Source organism: Dasypus novemcinctus, chromosome 11, assembly GCF_030445035.2.
Source record: "Dasypus novemcinctus isolate mDasNov1 chromosome 11, mDasNov1.1.hap2, whole genome shotgun sequence".
NCBI classification, from domain to species: domain Eukaryota; kingdom Metazoa; phylum Chordata; class Mammalia; order Cingulata; family Dasypodidae; genus Dasypus; species Dasypus novemcinctus.
The window spans coordinates 101,399,184-101,423,721 of NC_080683.1; the positions used below are offsets into that span (position 1 = coordinate 101,399,184).

Here is a 24,538-nt window from a genome sequence, read left to right on the forward strand (position 1 = left end):
TTTCCTCTTCTATTGTATACCAGGGCAAATCAGGCATCTCAATCTCAAACATGCTAGGCCATGTTCCAGTGGCCACCCAAACAAACTGTTAGAGCCCTTTCTAACCCCTTGTGGTATGGCATTGAATCCAGAATTTCTGCTTAGTGGGCCCAGGTCAATAAATTCAGCTTGATTCACCTTTATATTCCTTCCACCATTATCCCATACCCTTAATATCCATTCCCAAACATATTACCCTGATTTTTGCCTATATAAGTTGGAAAACTCATGCAGTTCTTTCAGAGAATAGGATACTTCCTTATGGGTCATATTTTGTATTTCACCTTAGGGGTTTGTTATGATTTTAGTCTAGTAATTGGTCTCAAAGAGAAGAGGGGTGGTTGGGGTGCATAAAGGATTAAAAATGCCTTGCAAGGTACTGATCTCAGGGCATTCCTTTGCATTTTCTTCTGGTGAGACAGAACTTATCACTTTAGGCAAAGGTTGGAAGGCAGATCCCTCAGGGCAGTGCATAATGGACAGTGCATACTGGAGTCAGGCTGGTACCTGCCTCAGGGCTGGGAAGAGGTCTAGACTCTGTGAGGCAAGCCTGAGACTGGGCAATGCAAGCTTCAGTTTGGCTATTACCCACCTCAGGGCAGGGAGGGTGTCCAGACTCCCTGGGGCAGGTTGGGGGCTGAGTGGTACAAGGTTGACAAAGTGTGGTCCCCATGGGGCAGGTCATCACAGGTTTATCTGGTAAAGTCTTAGCAGAATTTAGGGTTCCAACATCCCTACCACTATTATCATCATCCCATATGTCTCCCTCCCAGTCCTTGGGTTCTACTCCTTTCCAATCAATCCCTTCACCATAACCACCAATACTCTGCAGGGTTGAGATTTTAGTTTCCTTTGTAACTCTGCTACTCATACAATAAGAACCTGAGTTTGCTTCTCAGAGATCTCAAACCTGTGACTGCAAAAGACAAGATTTTCCTACAGAGCACACATAGACATTTCCACATCATTCATGCAGCATTTGTTTCAAATTTGAAGTCTTTAGTTCATCTCTTTTTTTTGTAACTATATCTAGAGTATCTAGAAGGAGCCGGCCAACATCATTATACCTTCTGACTCCACAAAACTCTGTTAAGGTGTTGAAAACACTCTCACCCAGATCCTTACCTCTTATAAGTGTGGATGTAGGGGAATCCAGTGATGGTATTTTGTGTATCTCCATTGCCAACTCACACCATGGACTGTAGTGACTTCTTCGTTATTGAAAAGGGAGTCATTAGTACCCTTGAGTCCAATTAGAGTAGAAAGGCAAATGCAAAACTCCCAGAACCACCTCAGACACCTATGTTTAAGATTCTGTTCCTCAAGAACCACTCCTGGTATCAAGCTGTATTAGTCAGGGTTCTTTTGGGAAACAGAACTGACAGGAGATATCTGTAAATAGAATGAGATTTATAAGATTCTTTCACATGACTGTGAGGATGCACAAGTACAGGTTTGTCAGGGAGACTGCAAACCGGGGGGTCCAATGAAAGTCCAATGATGGTCCTTGATGAATCTCTGGGAGACATTGGCTGTCCAAAGATGAGCTGGGAAATTCTCTCTGAATGCTGAAATCACTTCCCCTTTTGAGGCATTCAACTGATTGGGTAAAACTTCACTCATTGCTGATGGCACTCTCTCAGGTTGATCACAGATGTAATAAGCCATCTATGCAGTAAACTCACTGATGAGTAAAGCCCATAAAGGTCCTTATATTGCAATTAGTGCAGTGTTAACTTGATCAAAAACTGGGCACAATTATCTGGCTGAGTTGACACAATAGCCTAACCATCAAAATCACCATAAAGTGGATGCTGATTTAAAGCATACACAACCTCCTGGAGAACATTGCCCCAGCCCTGCAAGGTATTGTCACCTATTTGTTACCTCAAATGAGTCTTCAAAAGGTCATTCCACCATTCTGTCAGTCCAGCTGCTTCAGGATGATGGGGAACATGGTAAGACCAGTGAATTCCATGTACATGAGTCCATTCCTACACATCATATGCTGTGAAGTGGGTTCCTTGATCAGAAGCAATGCTGCGTGTAGTACCATGACAGTGTATAAGACATTTGGTAAGTTCATGGATGGTAGTTTTGGAAGAAGCATTGTGTGCAGGGAATGCAAACCCATATCTAGAGTATATGTCTATTCCAGTTAAAACAAATCACTGCCTCTTCCATGATGGAAGTGGTCCAATGTAATCAACTTACCAGCAGGTAGCAGGTTGATCACCATGGGGAATGGTGCCTTATCAGGGGCTGAGTGTGAGTCTCTGCTGCTGGCAGATTGGGCATTCAGAAGTGGCTGTAGCCAAATGGCCTTCATGAGGGGAATTTCGTCTTTCTGAGTTCATACATAACCTCTGTCATTACCATCATGGACACCATGTTCATGGGCCCATTCCCACACATCATTTGCTGTGAAGTGGGTTCCTTGTTCAGAAGTAATGCTGTGTGGAATGCCATTGTGATGAGTAAGATATTCATTAAGTGCACTGATGGTAGTTTTGGAAGAAGCATTACATGCAGTGAAGGCAAACCCATATCTGGAATATGTGTCTATTCTGATAAAACAAATCACTGCCCCTTCCATGATGCAGGTGGCCCAATGTTATCAACCTACCACCAGGTAGCAGGCTGATAAACGCAGGGAATGGTGCCATATAGGGGATCGGGTGTAGGGCTTTGCTGCTGGCAGATTGAGCATTAAACACTGATTATAGCCACGTCAGCATTGGTGAGGAGAAGTTCATGTTGCTAAGCTCATGCATGACCTCTATCCCTAACCCACAGGGCAATGACAGCAGTGGCTGAGGAAAGAGGTTGAGCAATAGCCACAGAATAGGTCATATTATTCACTTGATTATTAAAATCTTCCTCTGCTGGATATACTCTCTGAGCATTCATGTGGGACACAAATATTTTCATGTTTTTTGCCTGCTCAGAAAGGTCTTTCCACATACCTGTGCCCAGACCTCTTTGTCACCAATTTTCCAATCATGTTCTTTCCTGACCATTTAGCCAAAGCTTTGGCAACAGCCCATGAATTAGTGTACAAACACATCTCTGGTCACTTCTTCTTCCAAGCAAACTGAACAACCAAGTGCACTGCTAGAAGTTCTGCCCATTGGGAGGATTTGCCTCTCCATTAACCTTCAGGGACAACCCAGAAAGGGGCTACAGTGATGCAGCTGTCCACTTTTGGGTTGTACCTGCATATCATGCAGAACATCTGTAAACCAGGCCCGAGTTTTCTCTTCCTCAGTCAGCTGATTCTATGGAACTCCCCATGAGGACATAGCTGTAGGCTTGGAAAGAGAAGGCAATGTGGCAGTAGTGGTGGACATGGGCCTGTTAGCAACTTTCCCATGAAACTTACTTGTGCCTTCAGGACCTGTCTGAGCCGATCTCATACATACCACTTCTACTTTACAATGGCGTGCTTTGTGCATTCCCAACTTTATGGTTTTGTGGGTCAGACAATACCCAACTCATGGTAGGAAACTCAGGTCTCATGGTAACTTGGTGGCCTATGGTTAAGCATTCAGTCTCCATTAAATCCCAGTAGCAGGTACAAAGCTGCTTCTCAAAAAGAGAGTAGTTATCTGCAGAGGAAGGCAGGGCTCTGCTCCAAAATCCTAAGGGTCTGCATTGTGATTCTCCTATAGGGGCCTGTCAAAGACTCCAGAAGGCAACTCTATTTTTCACTGACATTTCCAGCACCATTTCATCTGCTGGTTCCTATGGCCCAAATGGCAGTGCAGCTTGCACAGCAGCCTGGACCTGCCACAGAGTCTCCCTTTGTTCCAGTCCCCAATCAAAAGTAGCAGCTTTTTTGGTCACTCAGTAAATGGGCTGGAGTAGCACACCCAAATGAGGAAAGTGTTCTCTCCAAAATCCAAGGGGACCAATTAAGCATTGTGCCTCTTTTTTGGTTGAAGGAGGAGCCAGATGCAACAGCTTCTCATTCAGTTTAGAAGGGTTATATCAACATGCTCTACACCACTAGTCACCTAGAAATTTCATGGAGGTGGAAGGCCCCTGTATTTTTGTTGGGTTTATCTCCCATCCTCTCTCATGCAAATGCCTTACCAATAAGTCTAGAGTCTTACCAATTGCTAGTTGGTGAGCTTATTGCTAGCTTCTAGCTTATTGCCTTACCAATAAGCTAGTTCTTACTCATATCTTATATCCAATCAACACGGTATCAACATGTGTGACAACAGTGTGATGTCTTGTGTGAGGGAGGGTCAATCAAGGTCCCTACAGAAAATATTATGACATAGAGCTGGAGAGTGTAGTTATATTTGGGTCTCTTAGAATTAATGTCACTTCTTAGCCAGTGTGTAATAACCCAAAAATGTCTAATCTTTTCATTTTCCCCAATGCATCGTTACTCTAGTAAAAGACCATAGGACTCATGGTAGAAAGCTGGGAGGAAGATTACAGTATAAGTTTTTGGCAGTGTAACAGGATCCTTTCCCAAAGGGACCTGGCCTTTTCCTCATTCAAGGGGCTCTGGATGAAGGGACTGTGATTCTCTGCATCCATAATTCAATTTAGGCTTTTCTTCACTTGAGTTGCTTATACAGCTCATATAGGAATTTAGTAGACAGCCCATGTATTTAACTTATAGGTACCCCATGATCTATTAGCCAATGCCATGGTAGCTTTATGGACTCAGACTCTTGATTGCTGCTTTGAGTCTGTCTTTCATTGCAGTAGCCACAACCACCTCTCTTTGATTAACTGCTGATACTTGGCTTTTACCAGCCCTGGATCCAATCATCCCTATAATGTTTAAGGGTTCTAGTTCCATGACAGCATTTCCCACACTAATATCTGGCCCACAGGGAAGAGCAACCACAGAACTCTTCAAGGAAGATGGAGCTAGTCTTACAAATTTATTCCTCACAGTCCTGGTTAAAGGGGTGTCCTCTGGACATTCCCGGGGTGGGTGGCGAGGTCTTAAATGGTAAATCCATTCTGGAAATCAGCTCTCTAAGCCTTTGAATTCCCTCTTATAAGTATACCAGGGTAAATTGGGCATCTTGATCTCAGACATTCTAGGCCATCTTTTGGTCCATGTTTCAGTCAGCCACCCAAACAAACTGTTAGAGTCCCTTTAAACCCCTTGAGGTACAGCACTGTAACCAGTATTTCTACCTAGTGAGCCCATATCAATAAATTCAGCTTGATCTAACTTTATATTCCTTCCACTATTATCCCATACCCTTAATATCCATTCCCAAACATATTCCCCTGATTTCTGTCTATGAAACATGAAAAACTCATGCAGTTCTTTTAGAGTGTAGCATACTTCCCCATGGGTCACATTTTGTACTTTTCCTTTAGGGGCTTGTTGTAATTTAAGTCTAGTAATAGGTCTAGAAGAAAAGAGAGTTGGTGGGGGTGGATAAGAAGAAGTATTAGAAATGACTTGCAAGCTACTGACTTCAGGGCAATCCTATGCATTTTTGTCTGGTGTGACAGGATTAATCTCTTCAGACAGATGGCAGACTCCTCATGGCAGAGTGGAGGTTGGGCAGTGTAGGCTGGAGTTTGGCTGGTACACACTTAAGGGCTGGTAAGAGGTCTGGACTCCCTGGGGCAGGCTGGAAGCTGGCTGATACAAGCTTGACATTGTATGGTCTCCACAGGACATACCATTACAGGTTTATCTGCAAAAGTCTCAGCAGTATTTAGGGTTTCACTGTCCCCACTGATATCATCATCAACCATATGTCTCCATCCCAATCCTCAGGGTTCCACTCCTTTCCAGTCAATGCTCTCACTTTAACAGCAGGCACCCTGTGAAGTTGAGATTTTCATTTCTTTTGTAATTTTGCTATTTGTACAATGAGACTCTGAGTCTGATTTTCAGACATCTCAAGTCTGTGGCTGCACAAAACAAGATTTTCTTTCAGAGCACACAAAGAAATGTTCACATCATAATGTGGCATTTAAGTTGTAAATTTGAAGCCATTAGCTCATCCCTTTCTTTTGTTACTGTATTCAGAGTATTTAGGAACAGTGAGCTGACATCCTTGTACTTTTTGACCCCATAAAACTCTGTTAAGGTGTTGAAAACACTCTCCAGATCCTTACTCTTATATGCATAGAAGTAGTCAAATCCAGTGGTGATATTTTGTGTATCTCTATTGCCAACTCACATCAGGAACTGTCAGTGGCCTCTTGATTATTGGAAAGGATGTTATTAGTGCCCTTGAATCCAATCAGAGTAGAGAGCCACATAGTACATATAGCACATAGTACTGGTCTCAAGTGAAGAACCACTTCAGAAATCCCATTTTTAAGATTCTGTTTCTCAAAGAACACTCCCAATACCAAGCTGTATTAACCAGGGTTCTCTAGGGAAACAGAACTGACAAGGAAATATCTGTATATAGTATGAGATTTTAAAAAATTCTTTCACATGACCTTGGGGATACCCAAGTCCAAATTCCGCAGGGCAGACAGCAAACAGGGGCTCTGATAAAGGTCTTTGATGAGTTCCCAGGAAATGTTGGCTGTCCAAAGTGGAGCTGGGACTTCTCTCTGTCTGAGTGATGAAATCACTTCCCTTTTTAATGCCTACAACTGATTGGATAAGATGTCATTCACTGCTGATGGCAATCTCTTTGGTTGATTGTAGTATATAATCAGCCATGTAGAAAATCAACTCACTTATGATTAAAATCCATGAAATGTCCTTTATTAAAATTAGCTCAGTGTTTGCTTGACCAAGCAACTGGGCACGATTACTTGGCCGAGTTGACACATTAGCCTATTCATCACAGTTGTATCTTTCATTCAGTTTTTTGCCTCTTCTATTTCTTGTTCTTTTTTTTTATTTGTAAAGTGATGTTTACATTTTTTGCTACTAAGTTCTTGTTACTTATCTGTTTCAAATATCTTTTTCAAGTCTGTGGCTTATCTTAACTATCTGGCAACTATTGCTTAACTTCATTTTAGTGTTATAAAATGTATCAAACTTTTAATTTATGGTATGCATTTTCCATATCTAGTTTTTAAAATCCATACTTTAAGGAAATATGTAAGTATATTTTCAGATGTTTTCCATTGAAAAATGTCAAGTTTTGCCTTTGCAAAAAAACCCACACTGGGGAAAAGTAATTTAGATGTAATGACTGTGGCAAATTCTTCAGTGAAAGCTCAGCCTTTATTTGACATTACATAATTCACACTGGAGAAAAAGCCTTTGAGTGTAAGGAACGTGGAAAAGCATTTAATCAAAGTTCATCCCTTAGCACAAACGAATTCACACTGATGTGGGACCCTAAGAAAGTAGTGAATGTAGGAAGGCTTTTGGGTATAGTTCAGCCTTCATTAGACATCAGAGACTCCATACCAGAGTGACTAGGAATGTGAGAAAGCCTCAGATATGTCAATAAATCAAAACACCTGGGGACATAATAAATGCAGAAGATTTGAGAGCAGCATCTGAGGGCCTGGCTTTTATAGCTTGTACCCAGAGCAACATGCAAAAGTACCTTTAATAAATGCTTTTGTTTTTCTAGTCCCCAAACCAGTTCGTATTTCTATTTTAGAATTGTATGAAATAAGGATGCACTACATTTCTTTGTAATGGATCACTAACTACAACTGCAACATTTTGAATAATCCATCCATTCTCTACATATCTGGAATGACAGCTCTTTCTTATATTTCTGCTCAAGTATGATCTGTTTATGTCTCTGTGTTCTTTCCATTGGAAAATTTGTCTAGATCATATACCAGTACCACACTATCCCTTATGACACAATATCAAGAGGCTGTTTTATTATTAAGGAACTGGGCACATAGTATTGGTCTCAAACTTAAACTTCATGGGATATTTTGCTGTGTTCATTATTACATTTTCCTAATACTGACAATTCTTCTGGGTTTCCCATTTGAAATCCTCTTTACCTCTTTCCTGGTTCCATTATCCAAACTGAACTCAGACTTTATTTCTGCTAATATACATCTTGCTAGTTTAGAGCTCTTTGAACTAAGACTGATGAGCATTCTTGGACTCTGCACCATGAACATATTTTCCAATATGAGGCTGATAGGCAGAAGACCAACCTTTGATTTATCATGTGAAGTATTAAACAAGAATCAAGTTTTTCCACACCACTTAAAGCAATACCAGGTCTCAAACATCCTAATTTCAGTTGTACTTAAACCTCCCATGACTATCACCTTGGAGCTGAATCAGTACTGCTCTTTGTTCACTCTGACAGCATCCTCTATTGCTAGGATAGTGATCAAGCACTTTATTATCCAAACAGAAAGTGGAAGGGGAGCTCATAATAATTATTCTGGAATAGCATGTGAAATCAAGACTATCCTAACCACCAGACTCACAGTCATCTTTGGCATGCAGTCTGGGGCCCTGACAGTTCAGGATCATAGACATCATCACCCAATGATTTCCTTGCCAGAGTGATTAAATTGAAATAAAAAGGTAACTCATATAAATTGTCCCCAAGTATTGTTATCTACGTACATAAATTCAAAGAGATTTATTTTGAAGTTCTGCATCCAAGCTTCTCCTAAATAATCTTCACTTTTTAGATCAGCTGATTGAAACCTGACATACATTTAGGCATTCAGATGTGGTGAAGGCAATAAACATATTCTTATTAACTGTAGGGAGAACAGTCTTGATGGCTAAGTATACGACAAAACCTATGCAGTGCTAAAATCAAGGGCTGAAAAATGCCTAATTGTTGCCATTTCATATAGATTTAGAGTGAGAGTTTAAAAACACTAGGCTTTGGCCTTGACCTGCTCTCTGACTTTACTGTTCAAAATCCAAACTGACCATTGGCTGGTTGAACATGCTCCTGCATTCGATAACCAGAGCCCTACAGTCCTTGTTGCAGAGTGAGTGACCTACAGCAATGCCTTGGTCTTGAGAAACACTAGTCCTTGAAATTTTCTTTGATAAAAAAGGGAGTGATGTGGTCAAGTAAATTTAGTGAATTTTGCTTATTATACCCCCTCTTTATAATTCACCATGAAATTCCCTACAGTCCAAAAAAGTTACTTGAATTTGGTTATCATTATGTTCCAATTATATTTGGCCATGGCATTTTTGTTCTTGTTAGAAATATTAACAATAGTATTCTCTAAATAACTGGAAAATGATGGCCTAGAGGAATAGTTTAGAAATCCAAAATTGGGACCAGAAGACTTGAAATTTCTGCCTTCCCTCACCCAGAGACTTATATTGTCCTCTCTCTGCTTGGAAATGGCTAATCGTAATTGCAACCCCTAAGTCTCTATCCATATAATATGCAAGAGGAAAGCAGGTGCCAGGACTGTAGGGATGGAAACTGGAAGGGTAGAAGAATTTTTGCACATACTATGATAGAAAAAGCAGTTTGTGCATACTTGTAGAAATTGTAAATCTGGGTTTGGCATCCCTGTTCGGTCCAAGTTACTCTTTCTCCCTTCATGCTACTCTAATCCATAGCTTTAAATGTGGAGGCAATAGGTGCCCCACTTTAGCACTAAATCATTAAACTTGAAAGGCTTTCCTTTTCATGAAGTTCATGGATACCATGAGAGCCTCCAACCTGAAGTGATACACCTCCAGTATTTGCCCTACAATGACTTTGGTTGTTCCCTTGGGACCTAGAGTAAATAGTTCCACGCCACAAGCTCAACCCATCTTCCATTTATATCTTTAATTCAGTGCTAATGACAAATCACCTTTTACTTTTCCTATGAATTTCCTCTAGCTATCACATCAATAATCCTTTTAAATTTAATACCGTAGAATGGTATCATATATGCATTTAATTTATATTAATTGAAATATACATCTCACTCTCTCATTTGCCATCATAATTTAAGATACTGTAAAATAGTATCCTGAATGTGCAGGTTATATATGCAAAACTACATGCCCTATATGGGTAATTTGAGGGAATTCCAATGGTATTTATAATGATATACCATTTTTGTCTTGGGTACTTCAGAAGTAGCCTATTATATAGCAGCTGTTTAGAAGAGCTGTTGCATGGTTTCTTAGCTGGGAAAATGACTGGTCACATAGTTTTGAGAACTTTAGCAATTTGCAAACTAATTAGCAAATTTTGTTGAAGAATAATGTCCATGCTAAGTCCAAATCACTCAACCATATAGGGATTTGAAGGAATATTAACTTTTTGAAACTTTCATCTCGGGTTTGAAATTTGGCAACCTAATTTGCCAGCTAATTTCCTGCAAAAGATGCTGATCTCTTCAAAACCTGATTGGATAGTAGGTTTCATAAATAGCAGAACTTACAGATTTTTATTGCAAATGAATATTTTTATCCATATGTCATATTTTCTCAGAGGAAAATGTTCATTTTCAAGCTGATCTTCAAACTAAGGTTCTCTAGCAACACTGCAAAATTAACAGTTTTGTTTTATATATTTTCTTGATGATGCACTTCTACAATCTAAGGATTAGCATACTAAGATTTCATAATATAGAGTTCCAATCAGCTTTACATTCAACTAAAAACTATCAGGAAAATATAAAAGGAATTTTACATACATGTCAAACCTCTCTTTCAAAGTCTACAATGTCTGTGTGAACATATCTAACAGTAGTTTTTTAAAAGACATTCCCACCAAGTTTACCAATATTATATTTTCCAATTTGTCTCTAATATATCCACCAATTATATACTTTATCTCAAAATCAAGTCATTAAATGCAACATTTGTTTTATGCATTAGCATCATAATTAAAACACACGCAAATCAAACCCACAAGAAAAATATAAATGTATTTACAGCATGGACAGAACTGAGGTTTGACCATAAATCCTTTTTTTTCCGTAAAGTGAAATACTTGCTATTATTCCTAAAATAATTTTCACTAGTGACAGTTTGTCAGGGAATTAATTGACTCAAGAAATACCAAAAGAGAAATCAGCATTTTTCCCTCAGTATATTGTCAAAGCTATAAGTTAATTCCAATGCCATGGTATATTCTTGTTACATTCAGTATTTCATAATCTGAGACTATAAACCATAAGAGGAAATAATGAAATTATAGAGGGGGTAGTTAATAAAAATGTTGGGGACTTCATTTCATTAATTTCAAAGTTATGTTTATAGGTAAGCATATTATCTTGCCTAATGGTCTGATTAATTGTTTAAAATCTTAAGTTTGTTGTTTTTTAAGAAAGTGAAGATATTGCTGCTTATCATTCTGCAAAATGGAGAACAAAAATACACACAACTAAAAATGATTTGGATAAATTAACTTTTACAAATGAAAGCTCTGTAGATAAATTTTAATGAATGAATTCATAGAGATGACAAAACGAGTAATTTTGCGCATTCTTACAACACAACAACAACAAAAAAATCATACTGAAAAACATTTGGTAAGCCAACCTCAAAAATTAGCATTAGCATCATCCATCACATAAAACTTAAATGAGCAAGCAGCTAAAATATGCTCATTTTTAAAAAAGTTTTATTCAACATACTTGCTTTTACTTGTTTTTCACTTGGAGCTGTTAAAGATATAGAAATAATAAGGTCTGCATTAATTGCATTATCTTAATTGTTTAAAAAACTGTACTTACAATCTTCGAAACTAAAACATATATATAGTTCGGATGAACAGAAAATACAGCTCAGTGCCATTTTCTCTGATACACTCTAAATAAATTCCATGAACCATTGATTGTTTCATATTATTCATATATCATTTCCCAACACAGAAAGTTCATTTACACTCATTCAATTTTGTTTTCCATTTCAAGTAATCTGAGTATCTGATAGTTTTTATAAACAATCCAGACTTACTGATAGTCTACTATAAAACTTTTGTGACTACTAATAGAAGAAATTGTGTCATTGATGGGGAGACAGTGGCTGTAGTAGTTGCTGAGGTCAGGGAGTAGGAAGAAGAGATGTGATGAGGGGGCATTTTTGGGACTTTGAAGTTGTCCTAAATGATGCAGGGTCAGATGCTGAACATTATGTATCCTACCATAATTCACTGAATATACCAGGGGAGAGTGTGAACTACGGAATAAACTATTATCCACATGGTACAGCATTGCTCCAAAATGTGTTCGCCGAGTGTGATGAGTGTGCCACAAAGATGGGGGAGGTTGTTGGTGTGGGAGGAGTGGGGTGGGGGGATGGGGGTTGTACGGGAACCTCTTATGTTTTTTATAATGTAACCTTTTTTGTGATGTTTGTATCTTCAAAAAAACACAATTTACAAAACTGATGGGGGTAGGGGAGCGGGGTGTGTGTTATATGGAAACCTCATTTTTTTTAATGTAACATTCTATGTGATCTATTAACTTTAATTTTAAAAGTTTTATTTAAAATACATAAATAAAAATAAAATAAAACATATAAAATGGTATGAGAGAATTGAAATGAATTGATAATAGATTCTGTTAAAAAATACAACTAAATACTGTTATATTTCTACATGTAATCACATGCTGAAATGAACAGATAATAATTTCAAGCAATTTGAATTACTATAATTTTTCATGTTCAATATTAGACAATAATGTTTAGATACTAAAACTCTTACAACTGGTTATGGGAGTAGTCATTCTGAATGCCTGTCTATTTTCTATGATGTATGTTCTATTTGCCTTTCTGCTTATGTGCATAAATGAGAACATGTATTATGGCCTCATGTGGAAATACACCCATGAACAAATAGGTTGTTCTCTGTAGAGAAAACATTTCCTTCCAAATGGTTAAATGTCAGCATTGTTAATGTTAAGAAGTGTCAAAGCGCGCAGTTATTTCATTTTGTTATTTGGAAATCATTCTGAGTTTAAATTTTTTTTAAATGTGGCTATTCTATCTGGTGTTTCACCTTTCATAATAAACCATATTCAAGTGCTCACTGTGTGTCTGGCATTATCATAGGTAGTCTGGGAATAAAGATTTAAAAGACATAGTCTCTATCCTCTAGTTTCTGAATTTTTAGAAGGAAAATAAAAAGAGAAAAGGCGATATATTGGTAACAATGTATTAAATGCTATTACAAAGGAAAGAAAATGATGGTGTGGGAACTATTGTAGAGACACCTAAGTAGACTGAGATTGCCTAAGGATGTTTGAGAAACTTGGGAAAATAAGAGAAGTGGCTTAAACCTGGTGTGTATAGGGATGGGAGTATATCTGAGCATTGTTTGCATAGTTTTTTACCTAAAATTGAGTGAATGTTATTTCCATTTAAATCAATGAAGTTAGAGGGAGGCCTAATGGGCTTTAAATGAGCCTAGAACTGCCTCACCATCACAAACACACAAAACCCTTAATGAAGCCTGTTAGCAAGGCAAAATGAGACTACGCTTTACAAGGAGGTTAAAACAGGGAAAAGTTTAGGGGAAAATTATATTTTCATTTATTTTCTTTTGAGATGGAAAATTGGGCAGTTTTTGTTTGTCTGTCTGTCTGATCTCAATTTAATGTTTTCAATGTAACTATATTGAGGACAAAATCTACCCTCATTGCCACTCCTCATCAGTACTCAAGAAATTTCATTAAGCAACTTTATGAATAAGGAAAGAATATTTGCTGGAACTAAATATTCCACACTGTAAAAGCAAAGCAACACGAGGTCCATTCACAAAACATGTTTTATCCTTGTTTCACTTTCTTTTATTTTATATTAAATTGTAAAAAAAAAAAAAAGTGATTCTCAAATACTATGCAGACAAATACATAGGGGAATCTTGTGAAACTGCAAATTCTAATTCAATCGGTCTGGGATGGGGCCTCCGATTCTGCATTTTTAACAAACTTTCAGGTGATGCTAATGCCAGTGGTTCCCAGACCACTCATTCTTTGAGTAGCAAGGGTGTAAAATATTATTTGATTTCCATTTCTAAAGTTGCATTGGTGTTAACTCTATGTTAAGAACTTGGAACAGAGATTGTAAGCTGGAAGTGTTTCTGTCCCATCACTGCCCTTACAACTTATCCGTGGTGCCAACATTGATAAACCTTGGGCATCAGGTAGAAAGAGCCCAGCAACATCAGTCTTACTCACCTGCATGTTCCTTCTTTGGTGCTTTCACTGCATTAAAGGAGGAAAGAAAATTTCAACATTCAATGTCTTTCAAATGCAGTTCAGCATGCAATGGCAAATTAAATAAATTTGTGAAATTGAGAGAAAAGAGGAATTTAAAAAGCTACCTGGCTCCACATGTTTTTCTTTCTTTTCCTCTTCTGAAACATATAAATAGTGATATTATTAATATTCCAATATTATTTGTCATAACTGAATTGTTTTAACAGAAGAAACACACGTGCTAATTCTAAACTGCAGAAAATAAGAGTAACTGCCATGAAAAGACTAAAATTGTAGAAGTAAAACAATTCTTTCTTTCTCTTTCTCCCGGGAGTTCATTTGCAAAGAGCATGAAAATATTTTGATTATTAAACCCCAGAATTCCTTAGGATAATTCAAATTATTCATGAATAACAAATCAGAAAAAATAAAATAGGGCCCATAAGGTAGTAAAAACTTTAAATTTGTTATCATTAAATCCATATGGAAAAAAAACTGGTATTAAAAAAATGAGTACAAACGGTAACTATTGAAGTTGTTTTAAAATAATTTTCAGAAAGATGGAGATAGATTTCATAGGGTCTACCTCTTCTAGGGTGAAATCATCTTATATTAAGGAGGTATTTAGTCAGCTAAGACATAGGCTTTACTGAGGCAGATTTAAGATATTAAAATGGACTAGGAAGTTTCAGGGGGAAGCAAAACATGCTTCCCTTGTTTTTAGCACAAATGCTCCTTTTGGAGTCCTTAATATCCTATTTTGTCAATATTGTAAGAGATAATAATATTGTTTTGTCCTCAAGGTTAAACTGACCGTTACATTATAATAACCACTAATTTTATATATATTGATATTATCTACATTTCTAATCTTTTTTATTTTGCCTTGATATGCTTGTCCAATTAATTTAAAGGATTTTCAATAAATACTTTAATATAGACACATTATTATCTGACTTTTATAAGAAAAACAATTGGAGGGATTTTTAAATCTTTAGAAATGTAGAGTATCATAGAATCTTCTCTGGTCATCTCACCAGTCTCTGGTGTACAATTATGCCTGTCAGGCTTGGAGTCAAGTAGGTAAAAGGATCAGTATACCCACTCCCAAGACAACATGCAGGCAACAAAACAAACAATACAAATTGCCTAAGTGTTCCAGGTTATAAGGAAGAAGCTTAGGTGAAGCTCAGCTACAATTAAACACAGTAAGAACATTACCAAAAGTTATTTGAAAACTTAGTAAAATTAAACATATGGTTAATTTATTGCTGAACTGAAGCACAAATTATGAAAACATTTCTAAGAAATTTGTAAAGTGATAACAGTCAAAAAATACTAGAAGCAGATTTTGGGAAGCAGCAAAATTGAACACAAGCTATATCTGGGATTTCAACGTTAAAATGTGGGCCTTGTAATCTTGACAGAGAGCCATCATATAAGCAGAAAAGCATCTGTGCTCACTTGTAACAACATGTATGAAAAGGTTGTCAAGAACATTAATTTTATTGGGATAGTTCATGTTATAATTGTTGAATTTTCCTTTGTAAAGATAAATTAATTTCTCCTTTAATTCTATACCACCTTCCATAAATCATGCCCATGATTGACTTTTGAGGGTTTGTTTCTTTTTACTTTTTAAAAAATTTTTGAAAAAACCATAGAATCACAGGAGCTTGCAAAATAAACGTATAAGAAGGCCCTATATGGGAAACGGACTTGGCCCGGTGGTTAGGGCGTCCGTCTACCACATGGGAGGCCCACGGTTCAAACCCCGGGCCTCCTTGACCTGTGTGGACCCGGCCCATGCGCAGTGCTGATGCGCGCAAGGAGTGCCCTGCCACGCAGAGGTGTCCCCCACGTAGGGGAGCCCCACGCGCAAGGAGTGCACCCCTTAAGGAGAGCCGCCCAGCGCGAAAGGAAGTGCAGCCTGCCCAGGGGCCGCCAACACTTCCCGTGCTGCTGACGACAACAGAAGCGGACAAAGAAACAAGACGCAGCAAACAGACAACAAACAGACAACCGGGGGAGGGGGGGGGAAATAAATAAATAAATAAATCTTTAAAAAAAAAAAAAGAAGGTCCTATGTACCCTTCATCTTGCTTCCCCCAACATGGTTTATTTTTAAACAGGAGAAAATAAAACAACCTTTTAAGTTGTGGAATTGATAAAAATAGAAGCAAAATAGGAACTAAGAATACTGAGTTAAAAATGTGTGGTAAATGATAAAGACCACTCTTCAAATGAATGAAGCAAGCTTGAGGATTAAAAAAAAGCTTTAGTTAATGGTTCTATCTTTTTCTAGCTAATAGTTCCATTATGAGACTGGGTATACCTATTGGCTAATTGCATGACTTTGAGCAAAGGTATCGAAGACTGATGCCATGCTTTTCAGTCCAAAGACTGCATTCATTCATTCCAGCCCCCCAAGTTGTTTATGCTTTCATTCTGACAATGAAAAACAAATGGCCTTTACATGCATAAAGCATAGAGAAGGCAGATTCAAAACTACAAATATAAAATACACCAGCAGGCCAATAATAATAGTAGTAGAGAAAAAATATACACAATTATACATCACATGCATTTCCTTACTTTTTCCCTTGATTTGTTCTGTCGAAAGAAATATGAACAGAAAATCATTGCCCCCAATTTTGGTACCTTTTTTTAAAAATAAATTTTTAATTTACTTTTAAAAGATACATAGATTACATAAAATGTTACATAAAAAAGTATAGGGGATTCTCATATGCCCCACTCCGCACACCTCCCAATTTTCCCACATTAACAACTTCTTTCATTAGTGTGGTACACGCTTTGCAACTGATGAACATGTTTTGGAGCATTGCCACTAAGCATGGATTATAGTTTACATTGTAGTTTACACTCTCCCTCTATTCTGTAGGTTATGGCAGGATATATAATGTCCTGTATCTGTCTTTGCAATGTCATTCAGGACCATTCCAAGTCCTGAAAATGTCCCCATATTACATCTTTTTCTCTCTCCCTGCCTTTCAGCAACTTCAGTGGCCACTGTCTCCACATTTTAAAATTTACAAATAAACACATACGAACAGGTGCTGAAGACACAAGTACACCTGCCAAACGAACTATGGTTCTTTCTATTTAAGATTTAAAGGGACAAATCTGGTCCTAATTGATGGTGGTGTACACAAAAGTAATTGGATTTATGCTTTCTAGTAAAGTAAATACTTGATATTGAATACTGTATATTTTGTTGAGTTAACATTTCTTTGAAAACAATTCATGTGAAAGGTAAATATAGTCAGTATTTGTTTTTTATTACTGCCACATATATCTCATAGCAGTAATAAGTTAGAAATGATTCGATTCTCTCTCTCAATAATTTTATCTCTCTCCTTTATATAGCCTTTTTTCTGTTCTATTAATCCTTTAATAAGAAAGAATGCTATTTTGAAATTCATCAAATATAAGAAAGAAAGAGGAAGCACTTTCAGTACCTTCTGTGGGCTTTTTGGTTTTCTTGGAATCTGAAAACACAAAGATAAATTCTTAAAACAAATATGATGAAACAGAGACATTAACCTAACAAAATGCCCATAAATACTAAAATAATTTTCAGCAAAATAGATTGAATGCATGACATATTTCCAGAATATGGGACTTAAGGAGGAATTATTCTTAGAGGGTGAATAGTAGAGTAAAGCAGGAAGTATGAAACTTTTTGAAGTATAAAATATAGAAACAATATTTTTAAAATCTACAGGTATGGTCTATTATGTTCCCAAATGATGCCAGAGGGAAGTGAAATGCCAATTTCTTAAAATGGAAAAATTAACTCTCCTGTAGTCTACTAATGCAAGTAATGTTGTACCCTACCTTTTTTGTGGAACCTGCCCAATTGATATCTTTGCTCAATTACATTACCAGGTGATATTTTGCTTTGTTTCTCAGTATGATTCTTCATCACATTTCAATTCTGAAGGCCTTAGAACTTGGGACTAATCTTCACATACATTTGACTCTATTTGCTCATTATAGCAAATGATAATTCACCTATGGTTAATTTGCTATGGAACTCTATCCTTTAGAAGATAATCTGGTCTGGAAAGCTCACAGTCTTTCCAAACCCTAGAAGCTCATCACTTAAGTCTAGGTTAGATAAACAATATCTACAAAGACATGTTGGTGCAACCCAAGTAGCAGCTGGTGATCCATACACATCTAAGAGAAAAGAGTCAATAGGCAACTATGACATCCCCAGATATAATAAGCTCATTCAACTATAACTTGCAGTAATAAAGAATCTTTCCTTGTCTGAAATGTAGCAAAATGGGGTTTATTAATACTTCCTGTGAATATTATATTTAACTTAGGCATCATAGATATTACTAATTCATTCAGTGAATAAATATTTATTGAACAATGTGCAAACTGAGGAAACGTGTTAGGCTTTGTACGGAATAAAAGTGAAGTGGTCTCCGTCCCTTTTGACAAAAGCCTTAAAGTCAATTAAAGTAGAAAATACAAATAATAAAAGTACAAGGTGGCAAAAATAAGTTGTAATAGGGAAATTCAGATGAAGCTTGAGGAGAAATTATAAATGAGGGACAAACTATTTTTAATTGAGAGGATCAGGAAGACTTCTTGGAGGAATAATTTATCCTGAACCCTTAAAAAAAATATTCATTGGAGAAAAAGAAAAAGGGAAAAGGGAACCTCTGTTAAGATAAAAGAAGGGACAAAGGAAAAATGGCACAGTGTATATATAAACTACGGAGTGGCTTAGTATAGATGAAGTATATGATACATAAAGGAAGAAAGTGGGTGGGAGGTATAAGGTGATGGCTCACGCATGGTGTTCTGGTGACTTGCACCTATCATCATCGGTCACACAGGCCAATATTTGCACCACAGCTAATCTGATCTTGGCACAAGGCATTATGATCCCATCCCCCACTCTGCCCACTATCTCCCCTGGAAAGGCTGTCATGAGACTGTTTCTCCTGGGGGCTGATAAGTATGAGGCCTCCCGCCTGGCACCACTCAGAATAGAGAAGACTTAACTGCAGTCTAGAATTGGTTCCTCAGCAGTGACATGACCCCTAACTTACATGGCATTGTCGTTTGACCTCTTCTTTTTGGGTGTCATAGTTTTTGGTGTGCAGGACAAAGATCAGGAAGTGTGGTAGCTTTGCCTACTCCTACTGTTGTTATTTATGTAAGTAATAAATTGTTTAATATTAAGAAGCATTTGTATCTTTACTGGGTGAATTTGTCAGGCCTTGGTCTTGAACGTCCCTTGTGGGGTGCTTGACCCCCACAGGTCAGGAAAGGTAAGTCAAAACAGAATCTGTAAACACTGTGGGCTATATTCTGTGGTCAGTATGAAGCCATTGAATATTTTAAACAGATAATGACATGAAAAGTTTTATTAAGTCAGTTGGATATTTTGGAAAAAGTAATTATTATAGGCACGACAATTAACTTAGGTCAGAAGTTCTCTACATCGTCATCTCATGGTGTCTTTGAACTGTTAAAAATTATTGGAGACTCCAAACACCTTTTAGTTATGTGAGCTCTCTCTATTGATGATTTTGATTTTTAAAATTTAAGATAAAACATATGTATTTATTTATTCCTTAAAATTAATAAACCTGCTACATATTAACACATTTTTTTTTACAAATACAGTTTTTAAAACAAACAAAAAATTGGGAGATGAGTGACTTTGTTTCAGATTTTTGTGAATCTCATTAATATCTGGCTTAATTAGAAGATAGTTGGATTCACATATCTGTTTAGATATTCCATCTGTTGCATTATCATATGTCATATAGCCTCTAAAAATTACAGAATGAGTCAAAAAATGAAAGAATGAGTCAAAAAGGTAAATAATGACTTTATATTTCTATGAAAATAATTTTGACCTGGCAGGGCCCTGAAAGGGACTGAGGGACTTCCTGGATTTCTTGGCCATATTTCGAGAATCTCTGTGTTTGGAAATCCATCCACTAGTTTATGTGAGCAGTTATTAAGACCAACATGAGGTCAACAAAGACAATGGAAGGTCACAAAATGAAGACTGGAGGCTGAGTGAAGATTAGGCTTCCTAATTATTTTAGATTGGATTTAACCAAAGAGTTCAGTCAAATTAAAATTTCTGGAGGAATAAAAGTTGGAGACAAAGAGAAAGGAGAGATTGAAGCTACACCAATGTGCAATCTTGATGCCTAGAGGGATAGTAAGAAAATTATATAAGAGGAAATAAGAAAATTAATACATTTTATAGAGAAAAAATATAATTTGATTGGGACTTTGGCTTTGAGAAGCTCATAGGAAATGAGAGAATATGTGCTAATAGATCACGAATAAAGGGTAAGTGGGAGGAGAGAGTAGCATACAGGGAGCGTTTCAGTAGAAAGAGGGTAGTCAAAGTAGGACCACAGTTGAATGGTTTATTCAAAGAAGTTACTCTACTTAATCTGGGATATGATTGCTCTAAGGCTGGCACACCCAAGAAGAATAAGATTGATGGGCAAAGCTCAGTGGAGCCAAGCTATAGGCATCCTTGATAACATCCCTGGAGGAGAGATGATGGGATATCCTGAGATGCTTACATCAAACCTTTTTTTTTTTTAAGATTTATTTTTTATGTATTTCTCCCCCTTCCCCCCCCCCCCCCCCGCCCCGCATTGTCTGTTCTCTGTGTCCATTCTCTGTGTGTTCTGTGTCCATCTGTATTCTTGTCAGTGGCACTGGGAATCTGTGCCTCTTTTTGTTGCATCATCTTGCTGCATCAGCTCTCCGTGTGTGCGGCGCCACTCCTGGGAAGGCTGCACCTTTTTTTGCGCTGGGCAGCTCTCCTTATGGGGCACATTCCTTGCATGTGGGGCACCCCTACGTGGGGGACACCCCTCCGTGGCACAACACTCCTTGTGTACATCAGCACTATGCATGGGCCAGCTCATCACATGGGTCAGGAGGCCCTGGGTTTGAACCCTGGACCTCCCATGTGGTAGCTGAACTCTCTATCTGTTGAGCCAAATACACTTCCCTGTATCAAAATTTGAAGAGCGGATCTTCAGAGTCCACTAACACAAGAAGCCCTTTGTACCCTGATACACAGATCATCTTTCATAAGAAGGAAGACCGGAACATACTTCTGTTTCTGTATTTTAAACTTGACCAAAAAAAGAAAGAACTTGTCAAGGGAATTCTAATTAATGCTTTCTTTTTCTCCAGTAAAGTTATCAACATTTAGTATCTGAATTATGCCTGAAAAAGTTTGGATGTGTGTAGAAATAAGTTATGCATAAAATAAAGGAATGAAAATCCAAATTGGGTGCCCATTGGTGATTTGTCTTAAATTTACCTCATTTGAGATAGCATATGCTTCCTATGCCTATTAAAAATATATAGATGATTTTTATTGATCTCATGGAAAATAAGAAACAAATTTATATCTCTTTACTTTTCTGCCCTGATTGACAAATCAGAAACTCATGAATCATAAAATCATATGGTTGCCTAGGTTATAAGTTGGATACCACATCTACTCGTCTTCTGGAAATTGGGAACGATGAAACCATTTTAGATAGCTATCTTTTTGCTTCAATATCATAATCAGCAATTTCAAAATTGCTAATAGTCAATGTATAAGTTTTACAAGTTTTAGAGTGGGTCATGGCATTGGATCACTTGAATTTCAGTGAGCACAATTTCAAAAAATAGAACAAAATGAAATGAGGAACATCAGCCAGGAAAAATGGAACAAAAGAACAAAGGGAATGTGGCAATAGGGGGAAAACATATGAATCTTAAAACTGTGCAATTATAATTTAATTTCTGTTTCATATAACCAAAATTCTTATAATACTTTGGTTTGAATGTCAATGAGTGGAAAAATAAAATTCATATTATTCCTTTATCTAAATCTAATGATAAATTTACTAAGAAGGAGTGATGGGCTGTCAGAGACTGTGACAGGAACTTACTGTCTTATTCTTGTAATATCTCTATATACTCATCCTATCACTGGTCATATAAATTACATAATTTCTAAAATACTAAAAAGATCTAATATGTGAATTTATGTATGTACTTTGTACTGATTTCCATCTCTTGATAAATACATTAAAGTGACATAACTACCTTTATTATTATACCAGGATTTGGCTCTCCCTAAACGAAATAATAACGCACTAAAGTATTTTTACCCTCTCATATTTATTGACTTTCAGTTTCCTGTCTAAAGAAGCAGAATGTAACTCCCAAGCTAACATGATTACGTGGAATTCTGACAACATTAAATGAATGTAAAACATAGGTTTCCTTAATTTTTCTCAAATCACATGAACACTAATTAAAATAGAACTGTCATTTTCAAAGTAAGAAATCATTTCTTCTATTCAATGCTTTTTTTATGAGAAAATAAGAGTGATCAGTAGTATTGGAATTTAGAGATCCTGTCCAAGTGCTGTCAGAGTTCACAAAAGAAACATCTCTCCACACAGAAATATGGGGAATATTTTATTCCACACAGTAGCACATCCTGATGAAGGGATACTTATTTGTAGTCTAATAGAGCAAAATAACATGAGTTACTTGTTAGTGTCAGAGATCTATGGGGACAATAGGGTTTGTGTTGTATATATGTTACTACATTATACATTGCTACAATCTGTATTACTATAATAAAAACAGATAAAGTAGATACAACCCCAGGTATTCGTTCCTTTGAGGGCTAAAGAGACCCACGGGTTCTATGGTCATGGCAGATGGGGTTTACTGCCATGGCAGATGGCCCTTCTTTGGAGCCGGTGTTTCTGCCTGATGGAGCTGGACTCAGATGGGATCTCTTTGCACAAGACTTTCATGCTACTTTACTGGAATTATACTTAGTGTTGGGGTTTAAGATATATTTAGGGGATTTGAATCTCTGGACTGACAATATGATAGCCAGGCCCTGAGCCCCAACAGACTTCAGCTCCTACAATCTGATTTATTGGACTCACCTCACTCAGCTAAGATGGAGTTGAAAAAGGACAACCACCACACCATGGAGTCTAGAGGGCCTACAACTGAAAGCAAGAGGATTGCATCCAGTATCCATGTGGAATCTGAGCCTCCTCTTGACAGAGAGGTGCAACGGACACAACCAATCCAAGGTCCACAGAGAAAAGGTGGCATTGGAGTGGGAAAAGTGGACATGGTGGCTGATGGGTATGGGGAATGGCAGGAAGAGATGAGAGGTGGAGGCGCCTTTGGGACTTAGAGTTGCCCTGGATGGTGCTTCAGGGGCAATCACCGGACATTGTAAATCCTCCCAGGGCCCACTGGATGGAATGGGGGAGAGTATGGGACATGATGTAGACCATTGACCATGGGGTGCAGAGATGCCCAGAGATGTACTTACCAGGTGCAATGGATGAGTCATGATGATGGGAGTGAGGGTTGCTGGGGGGGGGAGTGATGGGGTGGGAGTGGTAGGGTTGAATGGGACCTCATATTTTTTTAATGTAATATTTTTACAAAATCAATAAAAAATAAAAAATAAATAAAAAATAATAAAAAGTTGTGGAAAACAATTCTGACTATTGATAAATTGTTTTCACAAGTGGATTTTACAAAAGACATACCTTCCTTCTTTTCATCCTTTTTAGCTGCATCTGAAATAAGGGGAAAATAACAAAGATGTGTTAAAACATATTAAATGACTATTCCTCAGAGTAGTTCAGTCCTCAGAACATGAGATTGTATTACATGTGTTCATAAATTCAGAGGAGAGCCATCCACTAATTAACCTACCAAATAGATAATAGAATATAAATTGATATTATTCCATAAGAACATTTTTTAAGCCCAAACCTAATCATATAGCAAAAAAAAAACAAACAAAACACTAATTATATATTGTGATATTAGACAAGAAGCCAAACTTTATTAAATATGAGTTCAGTATAAGTCCATGTTAGGTGCTGTGGAAGTTTGAGGTTATCTTATACACCTCAAAAAGAGAAAGATTATGTTTGTAAACTAATCTATTCCTCTGTGTGTGATATCCTTTGCATTAAATTCAGCTGAGGGACCTTTGATTAGATTACTTGAGAGGATCAGTTTAGGGCTTTTGATTGAGCTACATCAGTGAGGAACAACTCAAATTGAGTCTCCACCCCCTTACTGGGTCTGATCTACACAGAGAAAGACTCAGACAGATACAGGAAGAGAGAGATCTGCATATTTTTGATCCTGCCACGTGACAGAAAGAAGACCCTCAAACAGCTGAGGCCCCAGAGAAAGATGAGTCACTTGCCTGTGCGCTAACAGCTGAAACTTGGGGTAACAACAAAATAGCTCAGACTAATATAGGATGCCCAGAAAGAAACAAGCCTTCTGCCAGGACAGAAAGGATTACAGGATCACTTATGCCCAAAGGCCA

The 24,538-nt window shown here is 37.4% G+C and overlaps 1 protein-coding gene across 22 annotated transcripts in view; it reads right to left on the reverse strand.

Annotated features, from left to right (window-relative positions):
* The window catches only part of TRDN (triadin), a 462,763-nt gene that overhangs the window by 168,479 nt on the left and 269,746 nt on the right, over positions 1-24,538 (reverse strand). For 18 of the 22 annotated variants that reach the window (XM_058307371.2, XM_058307378.2, XM_058307369.2 and 15 more), the window contains 6 exons: positions 23,739-23,768; positions 17,598-17,627; positions 16,711-16,728; positions 14,241-14,273; positions 14,095-14,121; positions 11,548-11,574 (listed from right to left, as the gene is read on the reverse strand). In XM_058307371.2, the coding sequence (XP_058163354.1) occupies positions 11,548-11,574; positions 14,095-14,121; positions 14,241-14,273; positions 16,711-16,728; positions 17,598-17,627; positions 23,739-23,768 (165 nt within the window). The remainder of the gene's footprint in view (positions 1-11,547; positions 11,575-14,094; positions 14,122-14,240; positions 14,274-16,710; positions 16,729-17,597; positions 17,628-23,738; positions 23,769-24,538) is intronic. The other 4 variants (XM_058307382.2, XM_058307361.2, XM_058307381.2 and 1 more) reach the window with 1 other exon arrangement.